The 20210-nt window shown below is 35.2% G+C and overlaps 1 protein-coding gene and 1 long non-coding RNA gene across 8 annotated transcripts in view; one reads left to right on the top strand and one right to left on the bottom strand.

The window, feature by feature from the left end:
- The window catches only part of LOC104084479 (uncharacterized), an 81314-nt gene extending 61107 nt beyond the window's left edge, over positions 1 to 20207 (bottom strand). For 5 of the 7 annotated variants that reach the window (XM_033652978.2, XM_070185607.1, XM_070185608.1 and 2 more), the window contains exons 1-17: positions 20082 to 20207; positions 19346 to 19546; positions 4924 to 5141; positions 4566 to 4671; positions 4360 to 4461; positions 4192 to 4251; positions 3963 to 4041; positions 3215 to 3362; positions 2704 to 2827; positions 2402 to 2582; positions 1797 to 1825; positions 1527 to 1675; positions 1216 to 1318; positions 812 to 907; positions 685 to 740; positions 480 to 603; positions 224 to 286 (exon numbers count right to left, since the gene is read on the bottom strand). In XM_033652978.2, coding sequence (XP_033508869.1) covers positions 224 to 286; positions 480 to 603; positions 685 to 740; positions 812 to 907; positions 1216 to 1318; positions 1527 to 1675; positions 1797 to 1825; positions 2402 to 2582; positions 2704 to 2827; positions 3215 to 3362; positions 3963 to 4041; positions 4192 to 4251; positions 4360 to 4461; positions 4566 to 4671; positions 4924 to 5141; positions 19346 to 19519 — 1812 coding nt within the window. In that variant the 5' untranslated portion in view covers positions 19520 to 19546; positions 20082 to 20207. The remainder of the gene's footprint in view (positions 1 to 223; positions 287 to 479; positions 604 to 684; positions 741 to 811; positions 908 to 1215; positions 1319 to 1526; positions 1676 to 1796; positions 1826 to 2401; positions 2583 to 2703; positions 2828 to 3214; positions 3363 to 3962; positions 4042 to 4191; positions 4252 to 4359; positions 4462 to 4565; positions 4672 to 4923; positions 5142 to 19345; positions 19547 to 20081) is intronic. The other 2 variants (XM_070185610.1, XM_018766766.3) reach the window with 2 other exon arrangements.
- LOC104084478 (uncharacterized) lies at positions 12939 to 13860 on the top strand. Its single transcript, XR_683623.3, has 2 exons — positions 12939 to 13191; positions 13527 to 13860. It is a non-coding gene; the product is annotated as an uncharacterized lncRNA (long non-coding RNA).
- Positions 20208 to 20210: the final 3 nt, after the last annotated feature.

Genomic DNA, 20210 nt, shown 5'->3' with positions numbered 1-20210 from the left:
GGTGGGTATGGGGAGGTAGTGTGAACACAGACCTTACCCCTACCTTGTGAAGATAGAGAGATTGTTTCCGATAGACCCTCGGCTCAAGAAAAACATGTAAAGAGAAGAATCCATGTAAAGGGAAGCAGTAACGATAGGGAATGAGATTATAAAAAACAGGAATGTAGTTTAAAATTATAAGGCGAAAAAAAGGTGGCAAGCATTAAAAAATTTGAGAGCTAACCTTGAATATTGCACATGAGTATGTCATTGTCTCATCCAGAAAGAGTGAGAAGAGTTCATTACTCTGAACAAAAAGTTAACACAATGCTGATTAATCTTGCAGCCTATTTTAAACAGAGAAAATTACATGAAAACAGAAGGAAGAGATTAATCTACAATAAAAAATATACGCAGGACTAAGTAACTTCTATTTCAATAGTGATCTTTGACATCTGTTACATACTTTGGCTGATATAAGATGCAAGTTATTTAATTACCAGGTCATAATGGCGAGAGATATTCCGTCGAGCCTTTGTCAGGGTGTTTTGATTTGAAACATGTTGAATGAAATATTTTGCCGATGATAATGCTGCTGTAGAAAGCAGTGGTGTCCACCAGCCTCTGGAGAACAAAGTAACAAATAATTTTTAACGTATGAACTAAGTTGCAATTTCCTAATTTCAGTTTTAATAAACTACTTACCTTTTCTTACTAGACCTTGTGACTGATGCTTTCAAATCTCTGTTGGCAACAAATATCTGAAAAGGAATTTCAGGAAGTTAAGTACAAACCAATAGCTATTTACAAAGACATTGAGTCATTTTCTTACCATGAAAAGATTAAGAAGACCTTCATTCTTGTCGACGAAAGAGAAATCCCCATGAATAAAAGCATCTGCAAGGCCTAAGTCACCTTGAGTTGCAACCTGCAACAAATTATCTATATCACAGGATTTGTCTAAATTGGGAAACTTTTAACTTTTCTTTTTGGCTTTATCGCTCAATTACTTGTAGGGGGCAGGAAGAGAAGCCTTGGCGTAACTGGTAAAGTTGCTGCCATGTGACCAGGAGGTCACGGATTCGAATCGTGGAAACAACCTCTTGCAAAAATGTAGGGTAAGGCTGTGTACAATAGACCCTTGTGGTCCGGCCCTTCCACGGACACCGCGCATAGCGGGAGCTTAGTGCACCGGGCTGCCCTACTTGTTGGGGGCAAAAGAAACTTTCAAGTTACCTTCCAGTAAAACTGTGTACTATGAACTCTAAGAGAAACTTTGAGAGAGCATTTCTTGTCTGTTCCTTGGAAGGTGAAAATTGTACCTCCATTTTCCAACAAGCTGTGTAACAAAAAATTTATGAAGTTACAATCCAATATTAGAAAAAAGAAACTCAAATATGCGCGAGTACAACATTTTCAGCATGAATAATTAAGACCAAATGTGATAAAATAAGAAATAGGATAGATGGAAATAAACAAGATGTTAGATATGTATCTGCTACTATTTTAGGATTAAAGCAATACAAAGTGAAACTATTATCACTCACATTATGCATCCTGTTTCAATGAAACTTTTGAGAAATCTAGTAACGAGGAGACGTGCTCCTGTTTCAGGCCAGGTTGGTACCATGTGTTTGGGATTGTCCAGAATACTACAATTCCTTCTAAGTACGCCATCTGCAGCAGTCACACCCGCCTGAGGAGGAGCAAATAGATAATCATCCACATGACAACAAAGGGACAACAAAAGCTAGAAAAGACTCCAAATTGCTTTCAGAGTAAGGTATAGTTCAAGTTATTAGCAGAAGTAGTACTACCTTTAGTCCATCCTCATGTAAGCCATAGCCTGAACGTATTGCAATAAATATACATCAATAAGCAGTGAAACTCAAAGCGGAAAATAGAGTCTGCACTAAAGGGAAGGAAAGACTAAAGTCAGAACAACTCAAGCTACAAGCATTAGCAGTTGTTTTCCTTTAACCTTATGCGGAAAAAAACAGTGTATAGACCAAGGCACTAGGATCTTGTGCTCACTCACTGGCATCAAGTTGAAACGGAAAGAAAAACAAAAAAGGGAATGAATCTCTCTTTGCAAAGACAGCTTGACTGCTGGTTTAGTCCCCTTAATCCCAACGGCTTAGGGCTATTTCATCTAAATAGTATCGGAGTCATTTTATCCGTGAAGAGCCAGGAGAGAACTATCAAAAGTCCGGAGTCCACTTTGGGCCAAGCTCGCGCAGTTTTCTCCAAAAGGCCTCACACCATTAAGAGTATCCCTACAACTTATATGTCGCTTCCTTTTTTTTCCAGCTACCAATGTGGGACTTTGTTCGCACACTCAACACTAGGCAAGATAGAAGGTTACAAAGGAATTTCCATCTTGAAGCAACTCTCCGTACTCTGCATAAAAGGAGATTCATACCTTGATATGCTCCACAAAACCATATTCCTCTCTTCCCTTGGATTTGATGTAGCTCGGATGAAGCTATCGATGCAGCAACTGAGGGTACTGGGTGGCCTGTGGTCCACTTAAGCATCGTATGTTCTGGTGTGTGAGGAGGATTAAGAGTTACGCAATAAGGTTGCTCCGTCCCACCAAGGTTCTGTAGGTTTATACATTTCAAAGATAAGAGGATAGTTAAATAGAGAAAAGACTTCCCGGCTGAAGAACATTATCTTCTACTTTCTATATAAGGTCTTAAATCACTGTATTGCATAACACACCTGGATTATATTGAGCCAATATGTCATGCTTCCTCTACTATTCATGGTTCCAAGAAAGTTCAAAGCACTCCATGCTGCTGGGTCGCGAGGCAGGAATGTTTTGTCACGATGAAGGAAAATATCACTGTCGTAGAGGAAGAAAAAATGATTTTTGCAACATCATAAATCTTATTAAGACTATGGTCCAATCCACCAACTCACTTCTTTCGAACCAGGCAGCAAGAGAAATAAGAAATAGGGCTTTTTCAAGATTATGTAGTGCTCGTGAGGTAGCATTACTAACTATATTGATCATGATCTCCAGTACGATTGTCATATTAGCTCAGAAATCAGCAGGTTGTAGCTGTTACATTGACTACAACCAGCCACCATTAAAACATGCATTTTAACCTAACTTCACTAAAGCACAAAATAGAGCTCCTCTGGTAACAGAAAATACAAATAGGAACATGGCTATACATTTATTACCATTACTTAGAGGAGCTCTATACTGTACAGGAGTCGAAAGTACCTACAGATATACTGGAAAGCACCCAGAATTCTTGTTTCATCATATGTTGCCTCTTTGCCTAACATTTTCAGAGTATCTGGAGCATGTCCAGCCATTACGCATCCATCATATACTTCTTTGGCACCATCATTGCAAGCTATGGTACAACCTGCACGGGCTCTTTCTTTTACAGTTAGAATCATGAGCAGTTCGTAGCTATGTGATGGTAACACAATGCAGCTGATTGAAGTTTTCCCCTTGGATGAGCACCAAAATAAGCTCTATCTAGACCACTATCACTTGAAACAATATCATAAAATGAATATAAACTAAAAAACACATGTTCTTATAGTGGTCAATGAGGTGGTGCAAACTTTGGAGACCAGGGTTCAAATCCCGACACAGACTAAAATCAGTACATGATTTCTTCCCACCTGCGCCTAAGCCTTGGCGGAAGAGCAACCCCGTACCTGTGCTGATGGGAGGTAACAGTCACCCGATGGAATAGTTGAGGTGTGTGCAAGCTATCCCAGACACCATCGTGTTACACTAATAGATATCAATGAAAACCATCTTCATCATTTCTGGTTTTACCTTTCCAAAGGACCATTTTCAACACATAAAATGAAAGAGAGTTTTTCATTTATAAATTGCCCTCAGGTAAAATAGCCTATCCGTTTCCCAACAGATATATGCCTATCTACTATTAAGATAAAAGAAACAGCACAGTGAACTCTTGCAAGAAGCCATAAATAAAATCAAGTTAGACCTTCTTCATTTGTCGATACAAAATTTACTTCACAACCAGTTCTTATTTGGCAGCCTCTCTTCTCCAGATCCTCCTTAACCTGAATCCAGTGCCCCCATCAAATCATTCTCAAGGATGATATATGCTTAACATAACAAATCATGCAAGAAAGTGAAAAGTGGTAATTGCCTGAAGTTTTCCTCAGAAAAATAGTAAAAACTTCGAGGTATCTATGAATTAAGAAAATCACCTTGTTTACATATGCATATGATTTCCATCTTACAGTGAGCAATTGAGGGAGACTAAAGAGCTGTAAAGAAAGAAACAAAAGCACCCTTTGGCACAAAGACAATAAAATGATATATGTAATCTACACACGATGTATGCTAATTGAACAGTAGATAAGAGAAAAAGAAACCTGAAGAAGATGGTGGTCGCGGAAGAATGAAAGAATGGAATAAGCAGAAAAGCCCATTACTCCTTCCGAGGGGCATGACCAAATTGAAGAGCATATTGGAATCTGTTAAACATATGTGTAAATTGCTTCGACAATAGTTGAATGAACAAAAAGGGCAATACAAGTATATATATCAAAATCAAGAACTACGACAAACAGCATGTCACCAGATAAGACTTCTGAAATAACTCTGAATAGCCATGTGACTTAATAAATTGCCCTATTGTTTTGTCGCAATCAATGTCAGGATTGTTGTCAAGTGCTTCAAGGTAGCTGCAATGCAGTCAGAAAAGTATTCGTTACAAAATAAACTTCATTGGAGATAGCTCTTTCCTTGACACATATATAAAGAAAGCGTACAAAACAGAACGATTTAGTCCATTTTAATCAAATGCATGATGTTCAAATGAACAAAGAGACTCTGTGCTCTAAATTTCTAATGAGATCAGAAAATCAACAAATTGGTCAATGGAATTGATTAATGATAAGTAGTCACATATATAAAGATAAATAAGTTGTTAGTACCTTGTGACATCCTGCTTGAACTTGCTAATTTCTCTAATCATTTGCCAAAAGTATGGATTCAACACATTTTTCTTCTGTGCAAACAAACTAGAGAATCCATTTCGGGTACCCCATTCGCAACCATGGCCATGGTCTAAGCTCACTGAAAATGACATATCGGAGATCTCCGTATCAGCTCCAAGGAACACAAAAAATTCCATCATGTTTGGATAAGTTACCTATCAAAATACATCATTTCAGCATTCTCACATGCTCACCCCACAATATGGGGTTAAAACGACTCTAACTTCAAACATTTCCAATTGAATGACAAGAAAAAGGATACAAAGAACAGAAATGGTAGGAATTTGACTGAATAGCCCAATGAATATACCCATAGAAACTCAGATGATGGGATTTGCTTCACGAAATATTGCAGAAAGTGAAGTAAGACCTGTCTATTTAGTTCTCTACTAACAATATACCATAATTGAGTTTAACGTTGATCATGTATCTTTCGTCATTGACACACCAGTATGCATCAAAGCAGTAACGCCCAGGCATAACTGTCGAGGCATTGTCCTATAGTTGAATTCCTGAATGCGCCCTTAAAGGCCCCATATTTTCCCTCCCATTCAGATGTGGAATTTGTTTAAGTCTCACAGTGAATTGAGTCCAAAAGACGCCTCCAGGTAGGATCCGGTGAAGGGTCGCACCCCCTACGAGTGTGATGTAGATAACTTAGCCTAATGCAAGCATTAGTGGCTGCGTCCACGCATGTAGGTCACACGGAGACAACTTTACTGTTGCTCCAACTTTATCTGCCCTAAGTTTTTCATCTCATTTTGACGTGGAATTAAGTTTTGTTAGATTAGTTAGTGTTGATAGGTTAGCTTTTAAGGGGAGGAAACTTGTCCCTCCCCGGAAAAATAAAGAAAGAAAGAATTTGTCTTACATGGTTTGAATATTTTGAAAGATATTTTGGAGAGAAAATAGAATTTGACTATATTATTAATAGTCAAGATTGAGCATTTGTGCCTTGGGCTAATTAAGTAGTCCAAAATTAATATTTTTAGTCACCTATTATTTTCATTATTTAATAAAAATGTTTTTAAATGATAAAAACGGTTTAAACAATTTATTTAAACTAAAAAGGTGCCTGTTGGTTTTTAAAAAGGTGCCTGATGGCAAGGGTTAAGTCTAACAGAAATACCCACTTTCCTCTCCAAAATGAAACACAGCAGAAAGCAACAGTTTTCCTGCTCTATCTGCAATTCACAAAGTTTCTTTTAGTGAAAATTCAAGTTAATTGTTAGTACTCGAATTTCATAGGCTTTGTAGAATTCTAGAGCAATTCTGGCAACGAAAATGAGAGACTTAAATACTTTAAAGACAGTGACTACATTATCAAGGATTATTTCGTTCCCCATATTCTGCTATTTTTTATCTAACAAGTCTCAGAGCAAATTGACTCTCTAGTTTTTACACTCAGGGTCTGCAGTATTGTTGGCTCTGACTCAATATTGGAGCTCTTATAGTTTTGTTTTCGTAGACTTTAACCTAAAACATTATGGTCCGAACTTTTCCAATGTATGTTTATCTGCCTAAATTTCAGTCAAAAGAATCACAATGAAAAAATTCATTTGCAATGTATGTTTATCTGTTGCATGGGCAGTCGACTGATGTTTCAAGACTTTCAAGATACTAACACGTTTTTTCTTTCTTTTTCCCCGCTGTTTCTTACAATAAAATTATCGGCCTTTTTAATCCAACTACTACTAGTTATTTCTAATTAGTGTGTATTGAAAATCACCTCTGTCCGTCTATGGATTCGTTTAATAACAACCATGGACAAAGGCAGAGGCAGGATTTGAAAATTATAGGTTTAGTATTCTAATTACTTTAAGTTACTGGGTTCTAAATTAATAATTTGTGCATAATTCAATAAATTTGTAAGATAAATACAGAGTTTGGATAAAAGTTACTGGGTTCAGCCGAACCCGTATCGAAAGGACTAGCTCCGCCCCTGCGGACAGAGCTATTTGGGCGGAAGAGGGTTCAGCGAACCCTTTGGCAGAAAATTATACTAGATATATAAGGTTAATTTTTTTTTTCAAGTATATATTTGTAATACCCTATATTTAAATAAGAGCAATTAAGTAATTAAAAAAAAGAAGAACAAACTAATAAAAACAAAACCAAAAAAGAAAAAGAATAATAAACAAAGAGAATAGAAGGAAAAAAAAGAAGGAAGGTTCTACCTATTTTCACAAAGGAATTTATAAAGTGGGGAAGAACAAGGTAAGTTAAATTTACTCAACATAGCCTGTTAACAGTTGTTTCGTTAACTAGAAACAAGAAAAGATAAGTTACTCTTGATTTAGCACAAATATGAATTTTGGATTAGATGAATAAGTATTTTATTAATTTCATAACAAACAATCTAGCCTAGTGATTACAGGGTTCGTTAATAAGTATTTTGAAGGATTCCGTACCTAACGGCGGGTTCGTTAGACCTGATGCACATTGTATATACAGATTACAGTTATAGCCCTCGCTAGTGGAAATATATATAAAACTAGCATACAGTTACAGTTTTCTTAGTTACTACTCGTATTGCACTTTCTTTCCGAATTTTTGAAATGGGTTTAGTATTATTATGTTGGCAAGGTTGGTAATTGTGGGATTGAAGTTGGCGAATGGGAAATAGAGGGAAAAAAGTGAGCTCCCTTTTGCTTTGGAAAGAGCAAGTGTCCCTCATTGGTGGTAGAAAGAAAAGAGAATGTACTTATATTGAGAAAGCACTTCCCTTGGTGTTAAAAAGGTTGGAAAGAAAGTAAGCCTTGTATCATCGTCATCGTCGCTCGCTCGGCTCGGCTTTGGCTTCGGTCAATGATTGATTGATTAATCTTTTTGGACAAAATTTCTTTCAATTATTTAATTAATTAACGAAAAGTGCAGTGCTAGAAAATGACTATAAATATGCCTTGATCCCAGAATCTTTCTTTACGAAATTTTCTGATCTTCTTCTTCTTCTGCGCAAATAAATTCCAGTGTGATTTACAACCATTAAGTGGTTCGCAGTTCATCAGAGTTTTTTTGTACCGATACACTAGTTAGTTAAGTCGTTCTATCCTAGGAGGATAATATTCCAACACCTCGGGTACTTGAGGGGAATGATTTCCTTAAGGATACACTATGCATTTAATGGGCTCGATTTCATTCCGAAATAATTTTAAGCTTCTGTTTTATTATTTCGACATTCTGTTACTGCTGATTTTCTATTTCTGTTTTTCTATTACAGAAAATTTACCGTTTTATTATATTATAGTATTACAGTTTGACTAACAATCTTAAGAAAATTATTTTTATAATGTAATCTGTATACTGCTTTGGAGATTAAAACCTTTGTGGTTTTCTACTCCGTCTGAATTTTTCTATTTCTGATTTGAAGATATAAAAATTTTATCGAAGTATTAAAATTCAGAAACGATTTGAAGAACATAAAAATTTCATCGTTTTCTTGTGAAATAGTATATAAAAACTTCGATTTTTGTCTATTAAACGTATTGTTTATTATTAATTACACTAATATTTATTGTTCTGTTTTTTGCCATTAATTGAACTAGTCTATTGTTGACAGTGAGAAATGGCAATTGATAATGGAAATGCTTCTACGACTATTGCGGCAATGACGATAGCCTTGTCAAGCCAAACTGTTGTACCACACGTCGAAAAATCGGGGAAATTTTCTAGAGCCAACTTCAAAGGATGGCAGCAAGGGTATTTTTTTGGCTTACCACACTTGGTATGCAGATATTTACCAGTGAAGACCCTTCAGTGCATGCCGCCGACATGCCAGACAATGAGAAGTTTATGATTGTTGAGACATAGAAACAAGCACATTTTCTTTGCAAATGCTACATCCTAAGTATTTTAGAGGATGGCTTGTACAAAGTCTGCAATGTTATGAATATTTCGAAAGAATTATGGGATGCACTTGTTAAGAAGTACAAGACTGAAGATGTGTGTTTGAAAAACTTTGTGGTTGCCAAGTTTTTAGACTATAAAATGATAGACAGTGAAACCATTGGAACCCAAGTTCAAGAGTTTCAACTTATTTTCACGACCTTATTGCTGAAGGTATGGTAGTGAATAAAACATTTCAAGTGGCTGCAATGATTGAAAAATTATCTCCGTCGTAGAGAGATTTGAAAAACTATCTAAAGCACAAGCATAAAGAAATGAAGTTGGAAGATCTTGTGATTCGTCTCAAGATTGAAGAAGATAATAAAACAGCCGAGAATAAGTCTCGTGAAAGTTCAACGATTATGTGAGTTAATATCATTGAGGAGACTGCTCCAAAAAGTAAGAAGAGGAAGAGATCTTCTGAACAGACTAAGGAGCAGAACAAGAAAAATTCAAGAGTAACTGCTACAATTATGGAAAAGCTAGTCACAAAGCCCCTGATTGTCGTCTCCCGAAAAAAGACCAGAAAAAGGGACACGCCAACACAGTGGAGAAGAATGATGACGTTGATGATCTGTGTACAATGCTGTCGGAATGCAACTTAGTTGGAAATTCGAAGGAGTGGTGGATTGACTCTGGAGCCACTCGACATGTTTGTGCTGTCAAAGAAGCATTTGCGACTTACTCTACTGTTGGTCCCGAAAAGTGCTTTCCATGAGAAATACTGCAACAGCCAAGATTGAGGGTTTTGGGAAGATATTCCTGAATATGACTTCCGGTAAGGTGTTAACGCTCAACAACATTCTTCATGTTCGCACTATCAGGAAAAATTTAGTTTCAACTTCTTTACTTGTTAAGGATGGATTCAAATGTGTATTTGTATCTGACAAAGTTGGTGTAAGCAAGAATGATATGTATGTTGGAAAAAGCTACCTCATATAGAGCCTTTTCAAACTCAATGTAATGGTTGTTGACAGTACTAATAAAATTTTAGTTTCTTCTTATTTATTGAAGTTAAATTATTTATGGCATATTCGTTTAGGACATGTCAATTATAAAACTTTACGGAAGTTAATTAATTTAGAAGTATTGCCTAAATTCGAGTTTAATAAATCAAAATATTAAATATGTGTTAAATCTAAGTTTGTAAAGTATCCTTATAAGTTTGTTGAAAGAAAATCAAATCCTTTATGCTTAATTCATACTGATATTTGTGATATGAAGTCAAGACCATCTCGTGGTGGAAAAAAGTATTTTATAACTTTTATTGACGATTGTACTCGATATTGTTATGTTTATTTGCTTAATAGTAAGGATGAAGAAGCAATTGAAATATTTAAGCAATACAAGAATGAAGTAGAAAATTAATTGAATAAAAATATTAAAATAATTAGAAGTAATAGGGGTGGAGAATACGAATCTCCATTTGCAGAAATATATTCAGAATATGAAATTATCCATCAAACTACTGCCCCTTACATACCTCAATCCAATGGAATTGCGGAAAGGAAAAACCGGACATTAAAGGAAATGATGGAATCTTTGTTAATAAGTTCTGGATTACCGTAGAATTTGTGTGTGTGGGGGGAGGGGGGAAGAAGCTATCGTTACAGCTAACCGAATACTTAACAGAGTACCCACAACAAAACGCAATATATTCCATATGAAAAATGGAAAGAAAGAAAACCCAACTTAAAATATTTCAAAGTGTGGAGGTGTTTAGCAAAGGTACAAGTACCTTTACCTAAAAGGGTAAAAATCGGACCACAAACTTTGGATTGTATTTTTATTGGATATGCTACAAACAGTAAAGCATGTTGGTTTTTGGTTCATAATTCTGATAATCCCGAAGTTCATGTTAATACGGTAGTTGAATCAGATAATGCTGAATTCTTTGAAAATATTTATCCGTATAAAATTCAATGTGAGCCATCAAGTGAAATACCTAAACGACCAGGGAAAGAACCAAAAGAAATACTCCAAGTGAACAGGATCCAAGGGGTAGCAAACGTCAAAGAGCATCTGCTTCCTTTGGACTAGATTTTGTGACCTTCTTGCTTGAAAATGAGCCTCAAACTTTTAAAGCAGCTATGTCATCTTCTTGTGAGCATGTGATTTTTACCTCACTAAAAACACTCCCACAAAAATTAATAAATAGATTTTTTCTTAATATTTTTTAAATTTTGGTAATTATTCGCAATTATTTGCATTTAGTTGTATTTTTCATGCATTTTTAGCATTTTTGAAATCATAGAAAATAACAAAAATATTTAAATCTTCATCATACAGCAGTATTAGGTTTTAATTGAATCTAGCACCTAATTACATGATTTGATCATATTATTAGAAGAAAATCACAAAAATTATTTATTTTTAACACTTTTTAGTTTTAGTGTTAAAATTAGTAATTTTTCTTTTAAATAATTTAAGATTGGCTAATTATAAAAATAGTACAAATAGATAGTTAGTTTAATTTTACAATTTAAGATATTTTAGTACTTAATTTAGAATTTAATTAAATTAATTAGATTTTTATGGTTAATTAAACAAAAGTGGGTTAAGTTAAATATTGGCTGGACTAGGCCAATTTTTAACTAGCCCAATCCCACACACCCAGTCCAGAACAGCCCAAACCCCAGTCCGGTCCAACTCCTCACTTAACCAAAACGGCGTCGTTTTAGTAACGACGATCTTAGCCATTGATTTTCCCTTGATCAACCGGCCCAAAACCCCACACCACATCCCCTTATAACGTGTCCTAAAGACCCCTACCCCCCCCCCCCCATTTTCGCCTCAGAGACCCCCTCTCTCACACTCTCTCTCTCTCTCTAAACTCACCCAAACCCTAGCCGCCTCTCCACCCTCCGCTCTGAGCCGCCGCCAGGAATCACCTACTACGGCGGCAACACCCCAAATCCACCCAAACTCATCGTATACACTCCCCTCACCCTCTAGAATCCTACCATAATAACCAATCCCCCCAAAACCCCATCAAAATCAACAGATCTTAGATCTTAGATCCCAGAAACCCTAGCCCCGCCGCCGGAAATCGCTTACGGCGGCGGCGACACTCTAAACCCGCCCAAAATTATACCATATACTCCCCATACCCTCTTAAATCTTATCCTACCAATAGATTTCCCAAAACCCCCCACCAAATTTGTTGAATCTTAGATCCAAATTTCCAAAAACTCTATACTCCTCCCCGTCTCTCTCAAGAACAGAAAGATCGAACCCCCCAGTCCCGTATCTGGTTTTTCAAAGGTCCTCATGCCAGGATGTCCCATCAGGGACTCAAGTTCTGGACGGGTCTCTTGGCACGAGGACTTTTGGTGACCGGGTGATGTTTCAAATCGATGTGCACTCTCATTCTCTGGTTCACAGTCTATTCCTTGTTTCTTTTCTTTTTCTGATTTTTAAAATAACTGATTTAGACGTTTAACTGTTATTTGGATTAGTTCAATTAAGATAGGATTAATTAGTTAATTGCATGTTATTTTAGATTATCCGAATCATTTTTAATTAGTTTAATGATTTAGCTAAGTTCAATTATTAGGTTGTTTCTGTTTGTGTGATCTTTAATTTGGTCTTAGTTATTTGATTACTGATATTTGAATGAATTAAGGGGGTGAAAGGGTAATAAATAGAACTTTAAGGGGGTTAATTAGAGACCAAAACTAGAGAATCTGAACAGCTATCCAGGAAGTTTCTAGAAAAAGGGGCTAAAGTGTAATGAAATAATTGAAATTAGGTAAAAAAAAAAAAAAGAAGAGGTAAAATACATAGGAAGTTTCTAGAACAGGGACAACTATCCCAATTTGATTATAAATAGATAAGGATGAGAGTGAAATATCCTGAAAGTAGACAGTTGTCTATTTTTCTATTTTAGGAAGGTGCCAGAAATTGGACAGTTGTCCATTTTTTCTGTTTTGGAAGATGCTCATTTCCTGATTTTAAGGGAATGCTGGCAGATTCCCTGAGCCCTTTTATTCCTATCCTTTTGCATTCTTATTCTATATAAGGGCACTCACACTCTTTCATTAAAAGATATATTTTAGGGGGGGGACACTTTCAGAAATTCCACTCCTTGCATCTTCATTTTTTAGAAAACTTTCTGGAATTCCAGCTTTAAAGTTGTGAAAAAAAAAGAGCAAGTTTCTTTTATCTTTTCTGGGATCTAAAGTCGAGTTTTCTTGACTTCATTTGCTGCTCGTTCTTCATTCTTGCTGGTTTTCTGTTGCTGTTTGGTTCTTGCTGCACTTTCTCAACTTCAGAGGCTTATTTTTTGTTTTCTTTACTTATTTGGTTCTGCTGGAATAGGTCAGTTTCAAGCCTTATGTATTGCATTTGCATTGAATGACCAAATATGTTTATGTTCATGTTGATTCTTGCGTGTTTTGGTTTGTTGGTACCCTAATATCTGGCTTCATGAGTTGTTTAATTCAAACGTGATTGAAATAGTGAAATTAATTTGAAATGTTGCAATCGTTTGAGTTAATCCAATGTTTCTGATTATTCAAGCATTTTTCATTAGCTGCTGAATTTGTTAAGCTTGAATGAGATCAAGGTTCTCTGTTTCAATCTTGCAAGCTTGATAACAGTTCAAACAGAAGTTTCATTATGATGTTCTGTACATAACTATGTGTTGATTTTAGGCTACCAAGAGCTTCATCATTGTAGTTTGCGGATCTAACCACTAGTTGGTCAGATCAGTAAATTCCAAGGCCATGGAATGGATTCAAAGTTCAGCAGAAAGAGGTTTAGGTTGAAGATTTAGTTATATTTTGTTTTGAGTTAGCTTTTAGTATAACTGATTCTGGTTCTGTATGCTTTTAGTATAAATAAATTTGGTTTTGTAAGTATTTAAAAACAGTTGAGTCTATTACCCCTATGAGGATTGTAATTGGAATGGCCAGTAAGTGTGAAAAGAATCTTATCATGACACTCATATCAATTAAGTGGTGATTGAATGTTTTATAGCTCTCATAATTTGTATTGTGGTTTCAAAACTTTAAAAATTGATCTTGTTTTAGTGATAGCTTGCAATGTCGTATGGCTCTCGTATTTGAATTGTTGTTTCAAAACTTTAAGAGGTGATCTTGTTTTAGTGATAGCCTGAAAAACTGGTACAAAAATCTATTTTTTGAACATATTTTTGGCTTGAAACAATTGGATGTATAATGGGCTAGACATGCGAAATCAACCCATTAAGGGTATTGACAAGCAGGTCTGAATTTTGGAGGTCATTGGGCCTATAAATTGGCCCATACAAATTTTATGCAAGTCCTCATGCTCCATTAGGCTTTAGTAATTTCAGCCGTAATTTCTTCCAATAATTTGTTGATCCACTATCATAACTTATCTCTTATATATATACCTAATTTCCAAATGATCAAGTCTGGAATATTTTAGTAGGCCCATTTCCAAATTATTGTCCCTCAATAACATCCCATAACTAATGGACAGCTATAGGCAAAAAATCCAAACTTAGCAAAACTCAATCAGCTTGTAAATATTCGTAGAAATGTTGTTAGACACGTATTTAACCGAACTACCGCAGTTATGTACACGTCCGCGTGACATGATTATGATTTAAATATGAATACTCGTAGAAATACTTTAAGGCGCGGCTTAAATTATTATTGTGATTGCGTACACGTTCGCGTGACATAATTATGACTTCCGAAATTAAATTGAACTATGCGTTTGCGCAACTTCAGCCAAACAATCTTTATTAATAAAGCAAGATTAATTGTGTACATGTACGCGTGACATGATTTTAACGCCCTAAATAAAGCGAATTTACACACATGCAATCCGTTTTAAAGATAAATCCATAAACGCCATAATTAAAAGCACTAAAAGATAAAATGCACTTATGTTTAAAATACGTAATTAAATAATTTAATTAAGCTAGGTATGATTAAAGCGACCGTGTTAGAACCACGGAATCTGGGAATGCCTAACACCTTTTTTCGGGTTAACAAAATTCCTTACCCGGTCTTCTGGTTTCGTAGACTTTAAACGGAGTCAATCTTCCTCTATTTGGGATTTAAAATAAATCGGTGACTTAGGACACCATAAACTATTTCAAGTGGCGACTATGAATTAATGAAATAATCTCGTTTCGAATAATGTCACTTTAATTGGAAAAACTCCTCTATCTTCCTCGAAAAAAAGAAAGTGTGACACTTCTGATTTAGTATTTTGGAAAAAGGTAGTCAATAATGAGATTCAATCAATTTTGGATAACCATACATGGGAATTGATTGATCTTCCTTCAGAAAATAAGCTTTTAGGTTCGAAATGGATCCTTAAGAGAAAAATAAAAGTTGATGACACTATTGACAAATATAAGGAAAGATTTGTTGTCAAAGGTTATAGACAAAAGGAAGACCTTGATTACTTTGACACTTACTCGTCAGTAACGAGGATGACATCTATTAGGGTGTTAGTGGCACTAGCAGCTGTCTATGGTCTTGAAATCCATCAAATGGATGTTAAACAGTTTTCTTAAATTGAGAGTTGGAGGAAGAAATTTACATGAAACAACCTGAGGGTTTTGTGGTTCCTGGTAAAGAAAAGAAAGTATGCAAACTAGTTAAGTCGCTTTATGGACTTAAACATGCACCCAAACAATGACATACTAAATTTGACCAAATAATGTTGTCAAATGGTTTTAAAATCAACGAGTGTGATAAATGTGTTTACATTAAACACACTCTAGGTCATGAAGTCACTGTTTGTTTATATGTTGATGACATGTTGATAATGAGCAAAGATATGACAGATATAAATGCTACTAAGCGCATGCTAGCTAGCAAATTTGACATGAAAGACTTAAGAGTTACTGATGTAATCTTAGGAATCAGAATTCACAAGACTCCACAAAATCTAGCATTAGCACAATCTCACTATATTGAAAAAGTACTTAACAAGTTAAGTATTTGGATTTCAAGATTGCCAAGACTCCAATTGACGCGAGTTATGCACTTCAAAAGAATGAAAGTGAAAGTAACTCACAACTGGAGTATGCAAGAATATTTGGAAGTTTGATGTATATCATGAATTGTACCGACCAGATATAGCATGTGCTATTAGCAAAATGAGTCGGTTTACAAGTAATCTCAATCAAATACATTGGATGTCAATGAAACGTGTTTTGGGGTATCTGAAACATACCCAAGACTATGCTCTGCATTATAACAAATATTCCTCCGTGATTGAGGGATATAGTGATGCAAATTGGATCACCGGATCATCTGAAGTTAAATCCACAAGTGGATATGTTTTCACAATTGGGGGTGGAGCACTGTCTTGGAAATCATCCAAACAAACGTGCATCGCCCGTTCTACAATGGAATCTGAATTCATAGCTTTAGACAAGGCCGGTGAAGAAGCTGAATGGATCCAAAATTTCTTGAAAGATATTCCATTTTGGCCCAAACTCTTGGCACCTATATGTATACATTGTGATAGTCAAGCAACAATAGGTATGGCATAGAGTGTTAAGTATAACGAAAAATCTCGTCACATACGATGGAGATACAATACAGTTAGACAACTACTCTCTAGTGGTGTTATCACGATTGACTGCGTGAACTCAAGAGATAATGTATCAGATCCACTTTAAAAAGGCCTATCTAGAGAGGCAGTTGAAAGATCATCGAAGGGAATGGGGTTAAGGCCCAGGACAAGTCATTATGGCGGTAACTCTACTTAGCAAACTGGAGATCCCAAGAGCTAGGTTCAAAGAGATCAAATAAAGCTATGAATGACGGTTCAACATTGTCAAATAACTCAACTCATTCTCATGATGAAGACAATGTTTAAAAATCAGGATAAAGCATTAAGGCTTTTTTATGAGTCAATAAAGCTTAAAACTTCTTAATGATTTGCTAAGTCTGACAGTAAATGAGCAGATAGTGTGTCTATAGGATTATATGTTTAGAAATCACCTATGTGAGTGTGAAGCGTAAGCCGCTTCAAGGGGAATGAAAGTAAAGGCCCATTCTTTAAGCACTCATGAAACCACGCGGTGTTCATGGCTAAAATGAATATAACTGTGAGAACCATATATGGTTAACGGTTGATTGTGTGACTTATGTTGTCTAGGTATACAACAAAGCTCGACGGTTCAAAGATATCAAATTTACCGATTGACCGAGTATATCCGATATAAGTTCACTACGAAAGTTCAAAGAAAAACCTACTTATCCAGATGCAATTAGTCCTTGCATGTAAATCACACACTCGTCTGTGCATTTCTTTATCTTATAGTCATTCCCCATTCATGTGGGGGATTGTTGGGATTGAAGTTTGGTGAATTGAAAATTGAGGGAAGAAAGTGAAGAGAAAGTGAGTTCCCTTTTCCTTTGGAAAGAGCAAGTGTCCCTCATTCGTGGTGAAAAGAAAAGGGAATGTGCTTATATTGAGAAAGTACTTCCCTTGGTGTTAAATGATTGGAAAGAAAGTAAGCATCGCGCCGCCGTCGTCATCGCTCGCCCGACTTCGGATTCGGATTCGGTCAAAGATTGATTGATTAATCTTTTTAGATAATTATTTAATTAATTAACGAAAAGTCATCCCGGAATAACCCAGGACCCACCTGTTCCAATAGCTATGGCTGTTTCTGAAAGGTTGCAAACTTTTTAGAAAACAGTACTAGAAAATGGCTATAAATATGCCTTGATCCTCTTTCTTTATGAAATTTTCTGATCTTCTTCATCTTCTTCTATGCAAATAAATTCAGTGTGATTTACAACCATTAAGTGGTTCGCAGTTCATCAGAGTTATGTTAGTGAAAACTTGGTTTTGGTTAGTTGATGAAGATTGTGACTGATTTAGGTGAATATTGGTTGGTTGTTATCTGTTTATGAGACAATTTTTTTTTTGAATAGGTACTAAAACAGAGGAAACTCTGCAAGATTTTTTATAAAATACCGATGAGGCTTACTTGGGGGCACTTGTACCTAAGCGCCGGTCATAATCCTAAATTAGGTCATGACAATATTTAAGGTGTTGACCACCGATAACAATAGCATAAGAAAATGGACAAAATCGCTAAAGTTCATCTAACTTGTGCCTATCGTGAACAAAATACTAGACTGATGAACGTAAGAGTAAAGCCAAAGCAACAGTACTATTTATATTATTTGTGAGTGCGGCCTAACTCCCGATGAGGTATGAGTTTCAAGGTATTATAATATAAGTAGGCTAGAGCCCTCCAAAAAATTTACATACACCAAGGAAACTACCACATAATGATATTATTGTATAAACATTTCTTATATCATTATCTAACAGATACAATTTTCTGAATATTACTTGACTTGACACTTATTTAGAAGATAAGATAATACAACTAATAAAATTATTTAAATATATGGGCCACCTTAAAGTCTCTTAATAGAGACGTAACTCTCTAACAATTGGCCCACATATTATAGTTAGGCAATCTTTTATGATTTCCAAACCTAATAATATAGTCATACACTTTACCGTCAACTAATTAATTGTGCAACACTTAACCTTATTTAGAAATATTAAGGTATGAATTAGAGAGGTCATGCACTTAAAGAAACACTTTATTACCCGTAAGTACCTTAATGTTAGCTTATAGGAATACATTCAAACCCTATAACAATATCGTTATATTGTTCCGATATTCTTTGGCTTATATAGTGAATGATTGTTATACACCTATAATAACATTTGATGTTTTATATTTTTTAATTGTTATAACCAAAAATTATCCAAAAGTTAATTTTTTTTTATGTTGCATATAAAAAATAAGAAAATTATTCAAATTTAAATAGTCAAAAGATATACATATTTCACTAATTAATTACTAAAGAAAGCTAATATATTACAAATAAATTCATAATTAAATGCACAAAGATTTAAACTCTAAGGCACACATTTTAAAGCTTCTAGAAGATTAAATTCTTTCAAGATTAATAGAAAAACTCTGTAATTGTAGTTTGTTTAATAGATTCAAGTCTCTTACAAGAGATATAACGCTTGAATTGGCGAAAATTTTGTCTAAACTTTCAGCAAAAGGATATCTGAAAGCTTTCTCGGCAATCAAAGAATTTAACAATTGAGTTTTCTATCTCAGTTCAAGGAGTAATAGGTTGAGGTTAAAATCTTTAAGCTTATTATTGGTGATCTTAGAGATTCTACACGGTTGTTATAGAGAGATAATTTTACAAAGAGTGTAGTGCTATAAAGATGGATGTTACTGTTATAGATGAAAAGTTATTATAGAGTTAAATATAGCATAAAAATCGATTCTGAGAAAAAAAAAATTGCTTTTAATTATAGTGAATGAATGTTATATAATGATATTGTTATAGAGGTATGATTGTAAGTACTTTAATGTTTACTTAACTCATAAATAAAATAAAAAATAATTATAAGCTAGTTTGACCATTTTTGTAAATTTACTCAAACACCCTCAAACCAGACTTACCTGATTGAAGAACATAAAACCAAGGTCAAGATGGACGCCATCGACGGTAACAGTCTTGGCGTGGCCACCGAGATAATCTTCCTTCTCATAAACCACAACTTTCACCCCAGATTTTGCCAATTCATATGCACAAACCAGTCCACTTATTCCTGCCCCAACCACTGCTACTTTCATTTTGAACCTGAGGCTTCAAGTTCACAACTGCAATAACAATTAAGATGAGATCATTGAGGTAAAATGACAAGAAGTTAAGAAAAGATAGTACAGTCTTGAAGTTTAAGAAATACTTCTGAAACTTTAGGTTTAAATATGCCACGAACATTTATATTACTATATAATTATATCATTAAGGATAAAATAATAAGTTAAAAATTAAATTTTACTAAATATAAATAGATATGTATCATTCATTCCGATTGACTAAAAAAGAAAGTGCCTCCAGGTACTAACAGTACCTTGTATTTCCAACTTTTCAAGAACTGAGTATGACCCTGAAGCTGAGAGAGTGGTGATTGGGGGGAGGGGGGGGGGGTGGGGAGAGGTTAAAAGGAACCTTTTGATAGATAGCAACATGTTCAAATGGTAAGAAGAAAAACAATAATCGATGGATGACTTAAGCAAGTAAATGAATACTACATTCACAAAACGTTTTTAGATCCCATATAAAATAACACACATTAGATATGCTCATGTGCATGACATGTAGTTTTTGGTGTTGAGGATATGAGAAACTTACCTCAAGGATATTATTGGAGTTTTGGAGTTGAAAGAGACCAAAAAATGCAGGAAGAAAGGAGATAGAGTAGAGTCTTCTCTCTTAATTTATGGAAAATCTTTAGCAGATCAAAGCCATCTCATAGTTGTA

This window comes from Nicotiana tomentosiformis, chromosome 9, assembly GCF_000390325.3.
Source record: "Nicotiana tomentosiformis chromosome 9, ASM39032v3, whole genome shotgun sequence".
Classification (NCBI taxonomy): domain Eukaryota; kingdom Viridiplantae; phylum Streptophyta; class Magnoliopsida; order Solanales; family Solanaceae; genus Nicotiana; species Nicotiana tomentosiformis.
The sequence above is the reverse complement of the archived record's forward strand: the minus strand, read 5'-3'. Positions and strand labels throughout refer to the sequence as shown.